This window comes from Rhinopithecus bieti, unplaced genomic scaffold (assembly GCF_001698545.2).
Source record: "Rhinopithecus bieti isolate Rb0 unplaced genomic scaffold, ASM169854v2 scaffold_574, whole genome shotgun sequence".
Classification (NCBI taxonomy): domain Eukaryota; kingdom Metazoa; phylum Chordata; class Mammalia; order Primates; family Cercopithecidae; genus Rhinopithecus; species Rhinopithecus bieti.
The window spans coordinates 5,015,520-5,036,866 of record NW_016803605.1 but is presented as its reverse complement, the minus strand read 5'-3'; the positions used below and the strand labels follow the sequence as shown (position 1 = coordinate 5,036,866).

Below are 21,347 nucleotides of genomic sequence, written 5' to 3'. Positions count from 1 at the left end.
TATATTTATTTTATTTTTATCTATTTATTTATTTTTTTGAGACAGAGTCTTGCTCTGTCGCCCAGGCTGGAGTGCAGTGGTGCAATCTCGGCCCACTGCAACCTCTGCCTCCCAGGTTCAAGCAATTCTCCTGCCTCAGCCTCCTGTGTAGCTGGGACTACAGGCATGTGCCACCACACCCAGCTAATTTTTGTATTTTTAGTAGAGACGGGGCTTCACCACGTTGGCCAGGCTGGTCTCGAACTCCTGACCTCAGGTGATCCTCCCACCTCAGCCTCCCGAAGTGCTGGGTTTACAGGCATGAGCTACCGTGCCCGGCCAAGTTTGACTCTTGATTCCATTTCCCGGGCATCACCGTGTGCAGCAGGAAACATTCTGGAAAGGGGTTTTTCCTGCCGTAGATTCTATGTAGCCCAAGATTAAGGGCGAATGAACTTAGGAGGTAAATAGATGCGGCTTCAGGTCTGAGTTTCACCACCACCAACCCGCTGTGTAACCTTTGCAAGTCACTGATCTTCTCTGACTCTCAGTTTGCCCATCTGTAAAACGGACCTCCTGACTAGATGTTGACTCAGCTCAGTGTCTGGCACATAGCAAATGCTCACTAAGTGGGAGCTATGGTGAATCTTTTTTCTTTTTTTTGAGACAGGGTCTCACTGTCACTCTGTCACTCAGACTGGAGTGCAGTGGCACCATCTCTGCTCACCTCAACCTCCACCTCCCAAGCTCAAGTGATTCTCCTGCTTCAGCCTCCTGAGTAGCTGGGATTACAGGCGCATGCCACTACCACCCCGCTAATTTCTATATTTTTTAGTAGAGTCAGGGTTTCACCATGGTGGCCAGGCTGGTCTCGAACTCCTGACCTTAAATGATCCAGCCACCTCGGCCTTCTCAAGTGCTGGGATTACAGGTGTAAGCCACTGCACCTGGCTCAGCTATGGTGAATCTTAAGGTATAGGGAATTATCTTTTCCTTTCCTCAGTCCTGCTTTATCTCCTCAAATTAAACCAACAGCCTCTGAGTAATACTGGGAAGAAAACTGCTATTTCCTTGCCCACCATACTGAGCTCACATGAACCACTGCCCCCAGAGGAAGAACCATGACTCTGCTCTCCGGAAGCTACATGCCTGGCTGCCTCTTCCTTTGGTTCTTTCCGGAGCTGCTGCTGCTGCTGCTGCTGCTGCTGTTGCTGCTGGGCCAGAGGTGTTCTCCTCTGTGCTCCTGCCCTTTGCCCTCTGCCCCCTGCTCCCTCCCAAGATCCTCAAGGTCCTGTCCCTGAGAAAGAAGGCCCGGGATATTCCTTTTTTTTTTTTTCGAGTCTCGCTCTGTCACCCAGGCTGGAGTGCAGTGGCACGATCTCGGCTCACTGCAACCTTTACCTCCCGGGCTCGAGCGATTCTCCTGCCTCAGCCTCCTGATTAGCTGGTATTACAGGCATCTGCCACCATGCCCGGCTAATTTTTGGACTTTTAGTAGAGATGAGGTTTTGCCATGTTGGCCAGGCTGGTCTCAAACTCCTGACCTCAGGTGATCTGCCCGCCTCAGCCTCCCAAAGTGCTTTGATTACAGGAGTGAGCCAGAGCGCCCGGCCATCGCTATTCTCATTTTTGTTTTCTTTCTTTTCTTTTTTGTTTCTTTTCTTTCTTTCCTTTCTTTCTTTTCTCTCTCTCTCTTTCTCTTTCTTTTTCTTTCTTTCTTTCTTTTTCTGTCTCTCTCTCTCTTTCTTTCCTTCCTTCCTTTTTTTTTTCTTTTTCTTTTTTCTTTTTCTTTGAGATAGGGGCACGCTCTGCTACCCAGGCTGGAGTGCAGTGGTGTGATAATAGTGATAATACCTTACTGTAGCCTCGAACTCCTGGGCTTAAGTAATCCTCCAGTCTCATCCTCCTGAGTAGCTGGGACCACAGGTGCAGGACACAACACCACACCCAGCTAACTTCACTTGATCTCAGCCAAAAGACTGACAAATGATACCAGCTAATTAAAAAAAAAAAAAAAAAAAAAAAAAAAAAAAATTTGGCTAGGCTCAGTGGCTCAAGCCTGTAATCCCAGCACTTTGGGAGGCTGAGGCAGGTTGGTCATGAGGAGTTCGAGACCAGCTGGACTAACATGGTGAAACCCCATCTCTACTAAAAATACAAAAATTAGCCAGGCATGGTGGTGCATGCCTGTAATCCTAGCTACTCAGTAGGCTGAGGCAGGAGAATTGCTTGAACCCGGGAGGTGGAGGTTGCAGTGAGCTGAGATTGTGCCGCTGCACTCCAGCCTGGGCGACAGGGCAAGACTCCATCTCAAAAAAAAAAAAAAACAATTTTTTTTGGTTGACATGGGGTCTCACTTTGTTGTCCAGGCTAGTCTCAAACTCCTGGCTTCAAGTGATCCTCTTGCCTCAGCCTCCTGTAATCTCTGTTGAGATTACAGGTGTGAGCCATGTACCCAGCCTGGTCAAACATCACAGGGAGGCCGGGCGCGGTGGCTCAAGCCTGTAATCCCAGCACTTTGGGAGGCCGAGACGGGTGGATCACAAGGTCAGGAGATCGAGACCATCCTGGCTAACACTGTGAAACCCCGTCTCTACTAAAAAATACAAAAAACTAGCCGGGCGAGGTGGCGGGCGCCTGTAGTCCCAGCTACTCTGGAGGCTGAGGCAGGAGAATGGCGTAAACCCGGGAGGCGGAGCTTGCAGTGAGCTGAGATCCAGCCACTGCACTCCAGCCTGGGCGATAGAGCGAGACTCCGTCTCAAAAAAAAAAAAAGAAAAAGAAAAAAAACATCACAGGGAGGCAGTAGAGTGTAGAAGCCAGATTTCCTTGGGTTCCTGACTTCACTATTTACCATCTGTGCGACCTTGGGCAAATTACCTTACCTCTCAGTAGCTATTTCTCTACCTGTAAAATAGTATCTACCTTGTAGGATCACTGTGATGATTCAATGAATATATGCCAAGTGCCTAGGCTACTGCCTGGCAGATATCATTATAATACACTGGCACTGAGTTATCCCATGAGCTGCAGCACCACAGCCGGGCGAGTGGAGGCAGCTCCCCACCTGCCCTGGGCAACTGGCCAGCCTCTTCTTGCCCCCAACTACTTCCTTGAGTTATTATTTAGCGGGACTGGGGGGCAGCAAGGTGACACTTACAGCTTTTTTATGATTGTCTTCTCCTCCTTGTTCCTGCCAGCATTGTTGGCCCTAGTAACCACAGCATCTTTTTCTCTTCTTCCTCCTGGGCCTTCTCTTGGTGGAATCAGGCCACTGGAAAATGGGGCAAAAAATTAATGGATTATTTTTTATTACAGACCTTTTTTTTTTTGAGTTGGAGTCTTGCTCTGTTGCCCAGGCTGGAAGGCAGTGGCACCATCTCAGCTCACTGCAACCTCCACCTCCCGCGTTCAAGCAATTCTCCTGCTTCAGCCTCCTGAGTAGCTAGGACTACAGGGGCCCGCCACCATGCCTGGCTAATTTTTGTATTTTTAGTAGAGATGGGCTTCACCATGTTGTCCAGGCTGGTCTCAAACTCTTGACCTCAAGTGATCCATCTGTCTCAACCACCCAAAGTGCTGGGATTATAGGCATGAACCATCGAGCCTGGCTTTTATTACAGACCTCTTATCTGTGCAGCTCTGAAAATAAAGGGTCTTAATGATGATGATGATTATAGTAATATTATGGTTGAAAGAACTAGAGTCAGAGAAATCCTGTTTATTTTATTTTATTTTATTTTTTTGAGACGGAGTCTTGCTGTGTCACCCAGGCTGGAGTGCAGTGGCTGGATCTCAGCTCACTGCAAGCCCCGCCTCCCGGGTTCACGCCATTCTCCTGCCTCAGCCTCCGAGTAGCTGGGACTACAGGCGCCCGCCACCATGTCCGGCTAATTTTTTTGTATTTTTAGTAGAGACGAGGTTTTACCATGTTAGCCAGGATGGTCTTGATCTCCTGACCTCGTGATCCACCCGCCTTGGCCTCCCAAAGTGCTGGGATTACAGGCTTGAGCCACCGCACCTGGCCAAAATTCTGTTTAAAATTAGAATCTTCCCTCTACCTTTCCAATGTGATGCCTCTTATTTCTTTCTCTTACCTAATTGCATTGGCTACTGCTTCAAGCTTCTTGGTTTTCTAGGAACATGATTGTGTATAAATTCTCTAACTTAAGCCTTGGTTTCCTAACCTATAAAATGAGTCTAATAATAGTACCTACCTCAGGCTGGGCACGGTGGCTCAAGCCTGTAATCCCAGAACTTTGGGAGGCCAAGACGGGTGGATCACAAGGTCAGGAGATCGAGACCATCCTGGCTAATATGGTGAAACCCCGTCTCTACTAAAATACAAAAAACTAGCCGGGCGAGGTGGCGGGCGCCTGTAGTCCCAGCTACTCGGGAGGCTGAGGCAGGAGAATGGCGTGAACCCGGGAGGCGGAGCTTGCAGTGAGCTGAGATCCGGCCACTGCACTCCAGCCTGGGTGACAGAGCGAGACTCCGTCTCAATAAAAAAAAAAAAAAAAAAAATAGTACCTACCTCAAAGGATTGAGAGATTATGTAAGATAATACATAGTGATTAACATTCAACAAATATTTATTAAGCTACCTACTGTGGTTAATACATATTTTGTCTCTGAACTGTTTTTTCTCTGAACAAAATAGACAAAATATCTTCTCTCAAGTAATCTATATTCCAGTGGGAGAAGGAAACAGTCAATAAAGAAATAAGTAAAATAAAAGTACAAATTGTAAGTCAGATGGTGTTAAGAGTTAGATTTTTTTTTTTTTTTTTTTTTGAGACAGTTTCACTCTTGTTGCCCAGGCTGGAGTGCAGTGGCGTGATCTCGACTCACCATAACCTCCTCCTCCTGGGTTCAAACGATTCTCCTGCCTCAGCCTCCCAAGTAGCTGGGATTACAGGTGTGCATCACCATGCCTGCCTAATTTTTTATTTTTAGTAGAGATGGGGTTTCTTCATGTTGGTCAGGCTGGTCTCAAACTCCCAGCCTCAGGTGATCCACCCACCTTGGCCTCCCAAAGTGCTGGGATTACAGGCGTGAGCCACTGTGCCTGGCAAGAGCTAGATTTATATTGATTGATACTGCAGTCAGGGAATATTGAGATCTGGCCTGAAGAGGGCCAGAGTATTTCCCTGGACTCGATGTACAGAATTTAGAAGAAGGACGTTTTCTCTTACTCCACTGGGATTGCCAGAAGTCTGTTTCCTAAGATTCAGAGGAGGCTTGTCTGTAACGCAAAATAATGAGGCTACGAGCAAAGAAAGGCAAAGAGGAGAGAAAGAGGCACCAAGTCCCTGATTCCAACCACTGCAATGTGTCTTTTTTTTTTTTCTTTTCTTGTTTTTTTGAGATGGAATCTTGCTCCATCACCCATGCTGGAGTGCAGTGGTACAATCTTGGCTCACTGCAACCTCTGCCTCCCAGGCTCAAGCCGTTCTCGTGCCTCAGCTTCCTGAGCAGCTGAGATTACAGGCATATGCCACCATGTCTGGCTAATTTTTGTATTTTTAGTAGAGATGGGATTTCACCATGTTGGTTGGGCTGGTCTCGAACTCCTCACCTCAAGCGATCTGCTCGACTCAGCCTCCCGAAGTGCTGGGATTCAGGCATAAGGCACTGTGCCTGGCCTTCCTTTTTTTTTTTTTTCTTTTTGTTTTGAGATAAGAGTCTCACTGTAACTCAGGCTATAGTGCAGTGGCATGATCACAGCCCACTGTAACCTTGAATTCCTGAGTTCCGGTAATCCTCCCACCTCAGTCTCCCAAGTAGCTGGTATCACAGTCATGCGCCACCATGCCCAGCTAATTTTTTAATTTTTTGTAGAGACGGAGTCCCGCTGTGTTGCCTATGTTGGTCTCGAACTTTTGGCTTCAGCCTCCTGAGTAGCTAGGACTACAGGCGCCCACCACCATGCCTGGCTAATTTTTGTATTTTTAGTAGAGATGGGCTTCACCATGTTGCCCAGGCTGGTCTCAAACTCTTGACCTCAAGTGATCCATCTGTCTCAGCCTCCCAAAGTGCTGGGATTACAGGCATGAGCCAGTCACTGCACCCAACCCCTTCCCAATTATGTTACCAAAAAATTTCCTTTTGTGTTTAAGCTAGTTTAAATTGGACTTCTGTCACTTGCAACCATAAGAAGCCTGACCAAAATGAAACATTTCAATTATGGCACAGTACAACTCGTCACATCCACTTAGGCGTTTGGTTGCAGTGCCCACTGGTAAATTTATCCCCATGGTGTTGTCCCCTTGCTGTGGACCGAATTGTGTATTTTTATTTTTTAATTTTTATTTATTTATTTTTTTGAGACAGAGTCTTGCTCTGTTGCCCAGGCTGGAGTGCAGTGGCGCGATCTCTGCTCACTGCAAGCTCCGCCTCCCGGGTTCACGCCATTCTCCTGCCTCAGCCTCCCGAGTAGCTGGGACTACAGGCATTGGCAACCACGCCCAGCTAATGTTTTGTATTTTTAGTAGAGACAGGGTTTCACCATGTTGGCCAGGCTGGTCTTGAACTCCTGACCTCGAGTGATCTGCCCGCCTGGGCCTCCCAAAGTGCTGGGATTACAGGTGTGAGCCATCGTGCCTGGCTGAATTATGTGTCTTCAATAAAAATTCCTGGCGGGGCTCAGTGGCTCACTGTGTATTTTGTGGCAACTTGAGCTGACGAAGATACCTCTTTCAGTGTGAGTGTGAAAGGGCAGGATTCATACTTCGCCCTCCTTCTTCATAAAAGAGTTTTGCAAAGAGTGGGCTCTTATGATTTACTTTTTTTGTTTGTTTGTTTTTGAGAAGGCGTCTTGCTCTGTCATCCAGGCTGGAGTGCAGTGGTGCGACCTTAGCTCACTGCAACCTCCACCTTCCTGGTTCGAGCAATTTCCCTGCCTCAGCCTCCTGAGTAGCTGGGATTACAGGCACACACCACCATGCCTGGCTAATTTTTTTGTATATTTAGTAGCGACGAGGTTTCACCATGTTGGCCAGACAGGTCTTGAACTCCTGACCTCAGGCAATCTGCCTGCCTTGGCCTCCCAAAGTGCTGGGATTACAGGTATGAGCCACTGCGCCCACTCATTACTTAATATTATCAATAATTTAAAAAAAATTTTTTGAGACAGGGTCTTGATCCATCACCCAGGTTCGTCTTAAACTCCTGGGCTCAAGTGTTCCTCCTACCTCAGACTCCCAAAGTGTTGGGATTACAGGCATGAGCCACCGCACCCAGCCTAAATTTTTGTAATTATAAAATATTATATTATTTATATTCTAATTTTATTTTATTTTTGAGACAGAGTCTCACTCTATCGCCCAAGCTGGAGTGCAGTGGCAAAAATCTCTGCTCACTGCAACCCCCACCTCCTGGGTTCAAGTGATTCTTGTGCCTCAGCCTTTTGAGTAGCTGGGGTTACAGGTGTGCGCCACCACACCCAGCTAATTTTTGTATTTTTAGTATTGACAAAGTTTTGCCATGTTGGCCAGGCTGGTGTTGATTGAACTCCTGACCTTAGGTGATCCACCCTCTTTGGCCTCCCAAAGTGTTGGGATTACAAGTGTGAGCCGCCCACCCAGCTGATATTTTATTATAGATACTTATTATAATAATGGTTTAACAAGAAGCATCATCTAAAATTTCAATTTTTCCATGATCTATTATTACATAAATTAAACTTGGTGACTAAAAACAACGGTGACATAATCTCCAGTGATGACTCTTTCTTTTTTTTTTTTGAGACGGAGTCTCCTCTGCTCACCCAGGCCTGGAGTGGCAGTGGGCCAGATCTCAGCTCACTGCCAAGCTCCGCCTCCGGGTTCACGCCATTCTCCTGCTCCAGCCTCCCGAGTAGTTGGGACCTAAAGGCGCCCGCCACGTCCCCACGGCTAGTTTTTTTTTGTATTCTTTTAGTAGAGACGAGGGTTCCACAGTGTTAGCCCAGGGATGGTCTCGATCTCCTGACCTCGTGATCTGCCCGTCTGGCTCCAAAGTGCTGGATTACAGGCTTGAGCCACCGCGCCCCGGCCGTGATGACTCTTTCTTATAATCGGCTTTTTTTTTTTTTTTAGATCAGGTCTTACTGTGTTGCCCAGGCTGGAGTACAGCTGCTATTCACAGGTGCAATCATTGCCCACTGAAGGCTCAACTTCCTGGTCTCATGGGATCCTCCTGCCTCAGCCTCCCAAGTAGCTGAGACTATATGCACTGAGACTATAGGTGCACACTGCTGTGCCTGGCTTCTTATGGTTGGCTCTGTGCTCCTGCTAGCCTGAACTTCTCACTTGGCTGTGTTCAGTGGGGCATCGAGAGAGGGCTGTGCACAGCTGGGGCTGTCGGCAGCTGCGCCCTGGTTTTCCTTCCCATAACCTCTCCATGGGACTCCACCTTGAGCTTCCTCACAGAATGGTGGTCCCAAGGCAGCATTGTAAGAGCACAGAAACAGAAGCAAGGCCTCTTACCACCTTAACCCCAGAAGCCTAACAGCGCCACTTCCACTTCCACTTCTCGCAGTCAAAGCAAGTCACAGAGCCAGCCTACATGCAAAGAGAGGGAACACAGAATCCACCTCTTGATGAAAGGAGTGGCAAAGTCTCACTGCAAAGTACGCAGGGTGGGAAATACTGCTGTGGCTCTCTTTGGAAGCAACTTACCATATTTCCCTGGAATTACAATTTTTTTTTTTGTGATAGAGTCTCGCTCTGTCGCCCAGGCTGGAGTGCAGTGACACATCTTGGCTCAAGGCAACCTAAGCCTCCTGGGTACAAGCAGTTCTCCTGCCTCTGTAGCTGGGACTACAGGCGTGTGCCACCATGCCTGGCTAATAATTTTTGTATTTTTAGTAAAGACGGAGTTTCACCATGTTGCCCAGGCTGATGACGAACTCCTGACCTCAGGCAATCTGCCCACCTCGGCCTCCCAAAGTGCTGGGATTACAGGTGTGAGCCACCTTTGCCCAGCTGTAATCACGATTTATTACCAGTATATTATCTGTATGAGTTTGTACCTTCGAATGGATGCAGTTGCCATGAGAACATCTCAGTTGGCATGCTGGCTTCTCTAGAATATCTAACACTAGAGACAAAGCCGAATCCTGCCTCTCTTGGCCTGTGCCAGATGGAAAGTGTACGTCTCTTGTTCTCTGAGAATTCAAAACTAGAAAGTGTGTGGTTTTGCCTACTAACAAGCTGCTCGTGGCACCAGCAGCTTGGCAGTTTCTCTTTTTAACTACCTGTGCCTGGCCGGGCGCGGTGGCTCAAGCCTGTAATCCCAGCACTTTGGGAGGCTGAGACGGGCGGATCACGAGGTCAGGAGATCGAGACCATCCTGGCTAACACAGTGAAACCTCGTCTCTACTAAAATACAAAAAACTAGCCGGGCGAGGTGGCGGGCGCCTGTAGTCCCAGCTACTCCGGAGGCTGAGGCAGGAGAATGGCATAAACCCGGGAGGCGGAGCTTGCAGTGAGCTGAGATCCGGCCACTGCACTCCAGCCTGGGCGACAGAGCAAGACTCCGTCTCAAAAAAAAAAAAAAAAACAAAAAAAAAAAAAAAAAAACAAAAAAACTAGCCGGGCGAGGTGGCGGGCGCCTGTAGTCCCAGCTACTCAGGAGGCTGAGGCAGGAGAATGGCATGAACCCGGGGGGCGGAGCTTGCAGTGAGCTGAGATCCGGCCACTGCACTCCAGCCTGGGTGACAGAGCAAGACTCCGTCTCAAAAAAACAAACAAACAAACAAACAAACAAAAACTACCTGTGCCTGAACTACTTATTAAATGAGACGAAGGTCTTTCCATGAACACGGTCCCAGCCTTAGCAAAAGAGAGACAATAAATTTGGCTTCTTACAATGCTTCTGCTGTATCTCTGCTCTCTTAAAGGTGCTACATTTAAAGAATTTAAAGAATCATATCACTTGGGCTTTGTTTCATTTTTGATCAGGGTACATCCTTAATTCCAAGCTGTCATGATCTAAATGCGGCATGCTAATTAAAAGCACAGGCTCTGATGTCACACTGTCTGAGGTCACATCACCGCTGTTGCCACCACCGTTTAAGCAGGTGCCCACCTCTCTGGTCCTCAGCTCACCATAGTGATAACATCACCTCTACTCACAGTCTTGCTGTGAGAACTAATTGAAATGATGTTTGGGATACATTTAGCAGAGTGCCTGGCACATGGTGAGTATCAATAAACCCTAGCTAAAGTGACATTTGTATTTCTCTGGTTTTTCCTTCCTCTACCTATAAGAAAACATGCTTTGTTTAACTCGGTGTTTCCCAGAATTATTTGACAATAGAGCCCCCTTTTCAAAAAATACCTATGTAAAGGAAACCATTTTGGGAAATAACACAAATGGAAACAGCTACGAGTCCCAATGTGATTATGGCAACAGCTTTTTTACAGCCTCTCTTGCTTGTCCTACAATCTATTCTGTATGCGGTACCACTGCAGTCTTTTTTTTTTTTTTTTGAGGCGGAGTCTCGCTCTGTTGCCCAGACTGGAGTGCAGTGGCCGGATCTCAGCTCACTGCAAGCTCCGCCTCCTGGGTTTACGCCATTCTCCTGCCTCAGCCTCCCGAGTAGCTGGGACTACAGGCGCCCGCCACCTTGCCTGGCTAGTTTTGTATTTTAGTAGAGACGGGGTTTCACTGTGTTAGCCAGGATGGTCTCGATCTCCTGACCTCGTGATCCGCCCGTCTCAGCCTCCCAAAGTGCTGGGATTACAGGCTTGAGCCACCGCGCCCGGCCTACTGCAGTCTTTTTTAACTTTCCTTATTATTATTTTTTAAATTTCTCTTTAGAGACAGGGTCTTGCTGTGTTGCCCAGGCTGGCCTCCAACCCCTGGGCTCAAGTGATTCTCCCGCTTCAGGCTCCCTAAGAGCTGGGATGTAACACTGCACTAGGCTTTTGTTTTGTTTTGTTCGTTTTGTTTTTGAGACAGAGTTTTTGCTCTGTCGCCCAGGCTGCAGTGCAGTGGCACGATCTCGGCTCACTGCAACCTCCACCTTCTGGTTTCAAGTGATTCTCCTGCCTCAGCTTCCCGAGTAGCTGGGATTACAGGTGTCCGCCACCATGCCTGGCTAAGTTTTGTATTTTTTAGTAGAGATGGGGTTTCACCATGTTGGCCAGGCTGGTCTCGAACTCCTGACCTTGTGATCTGCCTGCCTCGGCCTCCCAAAGTGCTGGGATTACAAGGGTGAGCCACTGCACCCAACTGTGTTTTTTTTTTTTTTTTTTTTTGAGGCAGAGTCTTGCTCTGTCGCCTAGGTTGGAGTGCAGAGGCACGATCTTGGCTCATTGCAACTTCTGCCTCCCAGGTTCAAGTGATTCTCCTGCCTCAGCCTACCGAGTAGCTGGGACTACAGGCATGTGCCACCACGCCCAGCTGATTTTTGTATTTTTAATGGAAACTGGCCTCTTGTCATTCTCTTGATCAAAACTTTCTAATGGCGAGGTGCAGTGGTTCACACCTGTAATCCCAGCACTTTGGGGAGGCTGAGGCAGGTAGATCACTTGAGCCCAAGAGTTTCACACTAGCCTGGGCAACATGGTGAGACCCTGTCTCTACAAAAAATACAAAAATTAGCTGGGCATGGTGGCATGCACCTGTGGTCCCAGCTACTTGGGTGGCTGAGGTGGGAGGATCACCTGAGTTTGGGGAGGTCAAGGCTACGGTGAGCCGTGATCATGTCACTGTGCTACTGTGCTCCACCCTCAGTGACAGAGTGAGACTGTCTCAAAACAAATAAACACTTTCCAGTGGCCAGGTGTAGTGGATCACACCTGAAATCCCATCACTTTGGGAGGCCACGGTGGGAGGATCACTTGAGCTCAAGAGATCGAGACCAGCCTGAGCAACATAGCAAGACCTCGTCTCTGAAAAAAAAAAAAGGTTAATTAGCTGGGCATTGTGGCACATGCCTGTGTTCCCAGCTACTCGGGATGCCAAGGTGAGAGGATTGGTTGAACCCAGCAGGTCGAGGTTGCAGTGAGCTGTTATTGCACCCCTGCATTCCAGCCTGGGCAACAGAGCAAGATTCTGTCTCAACAAAACAAAACAAACCAAAACCTTCCAATGACTTCTCATTACACTCACAATAAAGTGAAAGCTCGGCCAGGAGGGATGGCTCATGCCTGTAATCCCAGCACTTTGGGAGACTAAGACAGGTGAATCACTTGAGGCCAGGAGTTCAAGACCGGTCTGGCCAACATGGTGAAACCCCATCTCTACTAAAAATACAAAAAATTAGCCGTGTGTGGTGGTGGGCGTCTGTAGTCTCAGCTACTCCGGAGGCTGAGGCAGGAGAATTGCTTGAACCTGGGAGACGGAGGTTGCAGTGAGCCGACATCGTACCACTGCACTCCAGCCTGGGCGACAGAGCAAGACTCTGTCTCAAAAAAAAAAGATAATAATAATAATAAAATAAATTAATTAATAAAGTGAAAGCTCCTTCCTGCAGCCAAAAAGGCGTACGCTCCTAGTTTCTTTCCAACCATCTTCCCCCTGGCTTTCCTGGTTTCGCCTTCTTGGGCCCGTTTAGTTTAAATTAGCCAAGCTGGTTCCCACCGCAGGGTCTTTGCACTTCCCGCTCCATTTTTGCGCCATCAAATCTTTACAGGGTTGCCTCCTTTTCATCTTTCCTGAGAGAGGTCTGTCCTGACCACCCCTCTAAGACAGGCCCTGCCCCTCCCACGTCACTGCTGGCCACATAGTCTTGTGCCTCCTTCAGAGTACCTGCCACCATCCCCACGTGTTTATTTTGGGTTTCCTTGTTGATTGCTTGTCTCTGGCACTGGACTAGCAAGGATTTCCACTCTCTTCGTTTTGTTCACTGCAGTGCCCCTGGGCCTGGCACAGTGTCTGACACATATTAGATCTTCAATGAATTGGTTGAATGAACATATAACAACAAACACGGGCTGGGCGCAGTGGCTCTCCGCCTGTAATCCCAGCACTTTGGGAGGCCGAGGCGGGCAGATCATGAGGTCAGGAAATCGAGACCATGGTGAAACCCCGTCTCTACTAAAAATACAAAAAATTAGCCGGGTACGGTGGTGGGCGCCTGTAGTCACAGCTACTCGGGAGGCTGAGGCAGGAGAATCACTTGAACCTGGGAGGCAGAAGTTGCAGTGAGCCGAGATCGCACCACTGCACTCCAGCCTGGGGGACAGAGTGAGACTCCATCTCAAAAAAACACAAAGAACAAAACCCAAAAAACAAATACGTAACCTAGCAAGGAATTCTGGGCCAGGTCTGGGTGCAGGACCCTCCAGGCAGTAGAGCCCACCTCTTGTAGCACTGCAGCTCTTCCTGCACCACCAGCAGCTGCGACTTGAGTTTGTTGCGTTCCTGCAGCACATCCCTTAGCTCCTGCAGAGTGAAGCGGGGTCGGTTGGGATCTGTCAAGTCAACCACCATTTTGTTTGGGCTCAGGTTCACCTGGAAGAAAAGATGCAACCTTTGCAAGCAACTCTATATAATTAAATTATTATTATTAATATATATATATGTTTTAGACGGAGTCTCTGTTGCCCAGGCTGGAGTGCAATGGCACAATCTTGGCTCCCTGCAACTTCTGCCTCCCAGGTTCAAGCGATTCTCCTGCCTGAGTCGCTGGGATTATAGGCGCCCACCATCATGCCTGGCTAATTTTGTATTTTATTAGAGACACGGTTTTCCTTGTTGGCGAGGTTGGTTTCAAACTTCTGACCTCAGGTGATCTGCCCGCCTTGGCCTCCCAAAGTGCTGGGATTACAGGCGTGAGCCACCGTGCCTGCAGCATGGCCATTCTTTTAAAAATTAAAAATAGAATTACGATTTGATCCAGCAATTCCATTCCTGTGTATGTTTCTGGAGCACTGAAGGCAGGACCTGAAGAGATATTTGCACATCCATGTTCATAGCAGCACTATTTATTTATTTATTTTTGAGATGGAGTCTTGCTCTGTCACTCAGGCTGAAGTGCAGTGGCATGATCTTGTCTCACTGCAACCTCCGCCTCCTGGGTTCAAACGATTCTCCTGCCTCAGTCTCCCGAGTAGCTGGGATTACAAGTGTGTGCCACCACGCCTGGCTAATTTTGTATTTTTAGTAGAGATACGGTTTCACCATGTTGTCCAGGCTGGTCTCAAACTCCTGGCCTCATGTGATCTGCCCGCCTTGGCCTCTCACCACAGCAGCACTATTTACAGCAGCCAAGGGGTAGTAGTAGCAACCCAAGTGTCCATCAACAAATGAATAAACAAAGTATAGTATATGCCTCCAACAGAGTATTATTCGGCCTTCAAAGGCAAGGAAGTTCTAACATGTGCCATAACATGAATCAATCTTGAGGACATTATGCTGAGTGAAATAAGCCAGGCACTTAAGACAAATACATGATTTCACTGATATGAACAACCTACAATAGGTAGATTCAGAGGGACAGAAAGTAGAAAAGTAGTTACTGGGGGCTGGGGGAGGGGAAGGAGAAGTTGTTACTTAACACATTAGAGTTTCAGTTTTGCAAACTGAAGAGAGTTCTGGAGACAGATGGTAGTGATGGCTGCACAACAGTGTGAATGGACTTCATGCAGCTGAACTGTACACTTAAAAATAGTTAAGATACGCCGGGCGCAGTGGCTCACGCCTGTGTAATCCCAGCACTTTGGGAGGCCGAGGCGGGCGGATGACGAGGTCAGGAGATCGAGACCATCCTGGCTAACACGGTGAAACCCCGTCTCTACTAAAAAAATACAAAAAGTTAGCTGGGCGTGGTGGCCGGCGCCTGTAGTCCCAGCTACTCAGGAGGCTGAGGCAGGAGAATGGTGTGAACCTGGGAGGCGGAGCTTGCAGTGAGCTGAGATCGCACCACCGCACTGCAGCCTGGGCAACAGAGCAAAACTCCATCTCAAAAATAAAAAAAGTTAAGATGGTAAATTTTATGTTACTTGTATTTTACTACAATTTATTTTATTTTATTTTTTTATTTTGAGACAGTCTTGCTCTGTTGCCCAGGTTGGAGTGCAGTGGCATTATCTCAGCTCACTGCAACCTCTGTCTCCCAGATTTAAGCAATTCTTCTGCCTCAGCCTCCCTAGTAGCTGGGATTACAGATGCCTGCCACCACGCCCAGCAAATTTTTTGTATTTTTAGTAGAAATGGGATTTCACCATGTTGGCCAGGTTGGTCTTGAACTCTGACCTCAGGTGACCTGCGCCCATCTTGGCCTCCCAAAGTGCTGGGATTACAGGCATGAGCCACCGCACCCAGCTTTACTACAATTTAAAAAACCAAAAAGAGGTCAGGAATAGTGGCTCATACCTGTAATCCCAGAACTTTGGGAGGCTAGGGAGGGTGGATCGTTTGAGCCCAGGAGTTTGAGACCAGCCTGGACAACATGGGAAAACCTCATCTCTAGAAAAAATACAAAAATTAGGTGGCCATAGTGGCGTACGCTTATAGTCTCAGCTACTAGGGAGGCTGAGGTGGGAGACGTGAGCCCAGGGAGGTTGAAGCTGCAGTGAGCAGTGTTCAAACCACTGCATGCCAGCCTGGGTGACAAAGTGAGACCCTGTCTCAAAACATACAAAGGAAAAAAACAAGGCATATTTTTGTGAACTGTCTAGTGGCACTAAACATTCATTTTCTTAATTCATGCATTTTTCCCTATCCCAGTTCTTAAGGCTGCGGTTTGGGAAGAAAATATGCCATCTCATCTGCCGCCTGATGAAACTTGTCCACCTTGCCCCATACGGGAAACTACCCAGCCCCTGTGCACACCACACTGTTCTCAGCTCATAATGGGACTTCCTCCATATCCTTGTGCCCGGAGATGGAGGCAAAAATAACACAGAATGTGGCTGAGCAATCCTGTGCAAGTCATTCAATTTTCCTTGACTCTCAAAAGCCAGGATACAAGTCATCACACTTAACCATGTCACTTGACAGATACTAAAGTAGAATATTATCTAGAAATACAATTGTCACCATCACTTAGGAATAGGTGAAATAAACTACCAGGGGTCAGAGAAAGTATGAGGTAAATAATAATAACAATTAAAAAGAAGAAGAAGAAGGAAAAAAAAAAGTTACCAGAGAAGCTACTGGGAAACTTCACACTTCCCTGTGAATCTCAGTGACTCTGTTCCTGTTCTTTCTAGGCTTACTTCTTGGTTTGTATACTTTTTTTTTTTTTTAAGACAAAATCGTCTCGCTCGGTTGCCAGGCTGGAATGCAGTGGCATGATCTCAGCTCAATGTAACCTCCCCCTCCCAGGTTCAAGCGATTCTCTTGCCTCAGCCTCCCGAGTAGCTGGGAATATGGGCGCATGCCACCATGCCCAGCTAATTTTTGTATTTTTAGTAGACGTGGAGTATGTTGGCCAGGATGGTCTCGATCTCTTGACCTCCTGATCTGCCTGCCTCGGCCTCCCAAAGTGTTGGGATTACAGGCGTCAGCCACTGCGCCCAGCCTTGGTTTGTATACTTGGTTTTTGTTTGTTTGTTTGTTTTTGAGACAGTCTTGCTCTGTCGCCCCGGATGGAGTCCAGTGGCATAATCTCGGCTCACTGCAACCTCTGCCTCCCGGGTTCAAGTGATTCTCGTGCCTCAGCCTCTGAGTAGCTGGGATTACAGGCGTGTGCCACCAGGTCCAGCTAATTTTGTATTTTTAGTAGAGGCAGGGTTTCACCATGTTGCTCAGGCTGGTCCTGAACTCCTGGCCTCAAGTGATCTGCCTACCTCGGCCCCGCAAAGTGTTGGGATTACAGGTGTGAGCCACTGCGCCTGGCCCGGTTTGTATACTTGTGTCCTGGTTCTAGGACTGTGTGTCTGGCCTCTCCCACTAGATGTGAGCTTCTTGAGGGCAGGGACCTTGTCTACTTTATCTCCATAGCCCCAGAGCCTAGCATCAGTCACTGCACTCACTCATCAAATGTTAGTACAACAAGTAAGGTCAAATGTCTGTATTTGCCGGGGGCGGTGGCTCAAGCCTGTAATCCTAGCACTTTGGGAGGCTGAGACGGGTGGATCACGAGGTCAGGAGATCGAGACCATCCTGGCTAACATGGTGAAACCCCATCTCTCCTAAAAAATACAAAAAACTAGCCGGGTGAGGTGGTGGGTGCCTGTAGTCCCAGCTACTCGGGAGGCTGAGGCAGGAGAATGGTGTGAACCTGGGAGGCGGAGCTTGCAGTGAGCTAAGATCCGGCCACTGCACTCCAGCCTGGGCGACAGAGCGAGACTCCGTCTCAAAAAAAAAAAAAAAAAAAAAGTCTGTATTTTAGGATGGAGTATTTAGGACTAGCATCTCTGAATGAAAATCCTGACTTCACCTCTTACTTGCCGTTAAGTCCTTAGGCAAATTACTTAATTGTTCTGTGCCTCAGTTTTGTAAAACAATAATAGTGTGAAGATTAAAAAAGACATCGTCCACTTCCAGCAGCTTTTTTTTTTTTTTTAACTGTGGCTGGAGACATGCTAGTAGGTCATAACATTAATGAGTTTCGACAAGTATTTTAAAAAACTAGGACGAGTACGGTGGCTCATACCTGTAATCCCAGCACTTTGGAAGGCTGAGGTAGGCATATCACTTAAGCCTAAGAGTTTGAGACCAGCCTAGGCAACATGGTGATACCCCGTCTCTACAAAAAATACAAAAGTTAGCCAGGCGGTTGGTGTGTGCCTATAGTCCTAGCTACTTGAGAGGCTGAGGTGGGAGGACTGCTTGAGCTCAGGAGTTTGAGGCCTCAGTGAGCTGTGATCACACCACTGTACTCCAGCCTGGATGACAGAGAAAGACCCTATACCCTAAAAAAAGAATTTTTTTTTGAGACGAAATCTCGCTCTGTCACCCAAGCTGGAGTGCAGTGGTACGATCTCGGCTCAGTGCAACCTCTGTCTTCTGGTTTCAAGTGATTCTCCTGCCCCAGCCTCCCAAGTAGCTGGGATTACAGGTACCCGCCACCATGCCCGACTAATTTTTTTTGTAGTTTTAGTAGAGACTGGGTTTCACCATGTTGGCCAGGCTGGTCTCGAACTCCTGACCTCGCGATCTGCCCGCCTCAACCTCCCAAAGTCCTGAGATTACAGGCATGAGTCACAGCGCCCAGCCAGATGATCTTTAACATATGTGTAGATCCCTATAACCATACCCTGATTAGGATATAGGACACTTCTAGCTCTCTATCAATTTCCCTTCCATTCCCCCCACCGCCAATTTGCCTTCTACAACTATAAATTATTTTGCCTGTCCCTGAATTTTATTTAAATGTACAGTAGGGCCAGGTGAGGTGGCTCACGCCTGTAATCCCAGCACTTTGGAAGGCTGAGGTGGGTGGGTAACTTGAGGCCAGGAGTTTGAGATCAGCCTGGCCAACATGGCGAAACCCCGTCTCTACTAAAAACGAAAAAAAAAATTAGCCAGGCATGGTGGCAAGCGCCTGTAATCCCAGCTGCTCAGGAGGCTGAGGCAGGAGAATCGCTTGAACCCAGGAGGTGGAGGTTGCAGTGAGTCGAGGTCACGCGACTGAACTACTACACGTGGGCAACAGAGCAAGACTCTGACTCGAAAAAAAAAAAATCTACAGTAGTTTCTCTTTTGTGCCTGGCTTCTTTCTCTCAATGTAACATCTGTGAGATTCATTCACACTGCTATGTGTATCAGCACCCTGTTCTTTTTCTGTTGCACAGTATTCCATATATCACAATTTCAAAACTCAAACTGGGTTGCATTTAGATTGTTTCCAGTTTGGCAGTTGAGACTAAAGCTGCTCGGAATCTTCTTGTCTATGTCTTTTTGTGGTCATATGCACTAATTTCTCTTTAGGTAAAATGAGTTTCTTGCCCAAGTGTGGTGGCTCACATCCACAATCCCAGCACTTTGGGAGGCCAAGGCAGGAGGATTCCTTGAGCTCAGGAGTTTGAGACCAGCCTGGGTAACGGTGAGACCCCCATCTCTACAAAACATCAAAACAGTTAGCCAGGCATGGTGGCACATGCCTGTACTCCCAGCTACTTGGAAGGCTGAGGCAGGAGAATTGCTTGAGCCTAAGAGGCCAAGGCTGTAGGTGAGCCGTGTTTGCACCACTGTACTCTAGCCTGGGCGACAGAGCAAGACCCTGTGTCAAAAAAAAAAAAATTGTGTTTGTTGCTCTAGGTCAAAGGTTCTCAAACTGTGGACCCTGGGCCAACAGCATCAGCATTAACTGGGAACTCGTTAGAAATACAGATTCTGGCCAGGCAGGGTGGCTCACACCTGTAAACCCAGTACTTTAGGAGGCTGAGGCTGGAGGATCACTTGAAGCCAGGAGTTTGAGACCAGCCTGGGCAACACAGAGAGATCCCATTTCTGTAAAAAAAAAAAAAAGAAAAGAAAAGAAAAGAAAGGAAAGGAAAGGAAAAGAAAAGAAAAAAAGAAAAGAAAAGAAAAGAAGGTGTCTTCCTGCTAGTAGGCGCCCTCCTACGCCCCGCAGGCGCTGTGGGCCCAACACCCTTGCGCTATGGGCCCAACACTCACCTCCCCGCTGGTCGGAGGGTCCTGTCTCCGCAGCCCCTCCACCTCCTTCCTGAGGTTGTCCCTCTCCATCTTCAGCTCCTCCAGCGCCAGGCTGCCCTCATTCACCAGCGCCTCCAGCATCTCCAGGACGCGGACGACTTTGAACTGCAGCTGCGTCACCCGGGGGTCGCTGCCCAGGGCCATAAGTTCGCGGCCCAACAGGTAGGAGATGTCATACACGTCCTCGGCGGTCAGCTGGAAGGGGCTCTTGCCCAGCGCCCCTTCGAGCCCAGCCTCGTCCCTCTCCTCGTCCTCAGCCTCGTCCCTCTCCTCGTCCTCCTCTCCCTCCTCTTCTTCCTCTTCTCGCACAGGGGGCTCCTCCATGGCCACCCAGACCCCCGCCGACCCCGGAGCTGCTGTCTTGGAGTCTCCCAAAGGTTGAACTTCCTCCCGGCACCCAAAACTTTCCGCTGGGCAGAGTCCCTACCTGCCCAATCAGCGCGGCCCGAGGGTGGGCCCGGGCGGGGGATGGAAAAAGGGACCGCGCACGCGACTGTAAGGCCCACGCCTCGGGCGCACAGTCTCCGCTGCAGGCCGCGCGGGCAAGTGCGCTCCAGGATGTGGTTTGGGGCGCGAAGGGACAACGGAAAAGGAGGGCGGCCGAGAAGAGGAAAGTTCAGGGGTGAGGGCAATCGCCCCAGCCTGGGAACAGTTGCAGCCCGGGGGGGAGAGCCGCCCTGAGCCCCGCCCCTGGCGACCGCTGCCGGGAGGCGCGTTCCCGTGGAGACGGACTTTCCACCGCGCAATCGAGAGCAGGGCAAAAAGAACGCAACTTTTTCCTTTCTACCTTCGTGCTTTCCAGCCGTAGAATTTGCATCGTACGTGATGGAAGATCCGGGTCTCTCTTTGAGGGAGTTTTCTGGAACCTGCGGCCAAACAGAAAGCAGCTGTTGTGGGCAGCGCGACAGAGTCCCCAAGGCTTGAGGATCTGGAAAACTCCCAGCAAATTGTCATTAGGGTCTGGGGCATCTGACTTCTGTGACTCTCAATAAAATGGAGAATTCCTACCCTGCTCACTTCGCTGGGTCCTCGGCTCCTCCACGTAACCAGCGCTGACACCTTGGCAAGTTACTTAACGTCTCCAAGCCTCAGTCTCCTCTTCTGTAAAATGGGGGCAATAGCGGGACCCAGGTGGCAGGGTTGCTGCGAGGAACATGAACTTATGAGATCATGTGTGTGACACCTCAGGTACTTAGGAAGCACTTACATATGTGATTGTGATCATTCTTTCTTCCACAGCGCTAGGGAGGAATTGCTGGTGTTGGAGACACCTTGCTACTTGCGTGAGAGAAGGAGGCGTAATTAACAAGAGAGAAACCCCTGTCTGAAAATCACGAAGCATTCGACACATATGCAGAATCCATATTACTGAGAATATTAGCAGTGTGGCTTAGAAACTTGAGTTATTCGCTGTGGCTCATGCCTTAATCTCTACACTTTAGGAGGCTGTGGCAGGAGGATTGCTTGAGCCCAGAAATTCGAGACTAGCCTGGGCATCATAGTGAGACCCTATCTCTACAAAAAGTAAACAAAATTAGGTGGACACGGTGGTTCATGCCTGTAGTGGCAGGTACTCGGGAGGCTGAGGTGGGAGGATCGCTTGATCTCAGGATGTTGAGGCTCCAGCGAGCCAAGATCGCACCATAGAGTGGTGCCTGTGACGGAGTGAGACCATGGTGACAGAGTGAGACCATGTTTCAAAACAAAAGCACAACAAATCTCAAGTTATTTTAGGTTCCATTGGAGGTCTGTGATAGTCTCAGGCAGAAAGCTCAGCAACAGGCAGTCTCAGGCAGAAAGTTCAGCTTATCTTTCCTAGGAATGTA

At 48.6% G+C, this 21,347-nt stretch overlaps 1 protein-coding gene across 2 annotated transcripts in view; it reads right to left on the bottom strand.

Moving 5' to 3' along the window:
- RILPL2 (Rab interacting lysosomal protein like 2) overlaps nucleotides 1-20,428 on the bottom strand; it is a 29,216-nt gene extending 8,788 nt beyond the window's left edge. The window contains exons 1-4 of one of the 2 annotated variants that reach the window (XM_017889900.1): nucleotides 19,483-20,428; nucleotides 13,274-13,425; nucleotides 3,140-3,253; nucleotides 925-1,276 (exon numbers count right to left, since the gene is read on the bottom strand). In XM_017889900.1, coding sequence (XP_017745389.1) covers nucleotides 1,069-1,276; nucleotides 3,140-3,253; nucleotides 13,274-13,425; nucleotides 19,483-19,845 — 837 coding nt within the window. In that variant the 5' untranslated portion in view covers nucleotides 19,846-20,428 and the 3' untranslated portion in view covers nucleotides 925-1,068. Of the gene's footprint in view, nucleotides 1-924; nucleotides 1,277-3,139; nucleotides 3,254-13,273; nucleotides 13,426-19,482 lie in introns of those variants that run through there. The other variant, XR_001888748.1, reaches the window with a different exon arrangement.
- Between the last annotated feature and the right edge of the window lie 919 nt (nucleotides 20,429-21,347).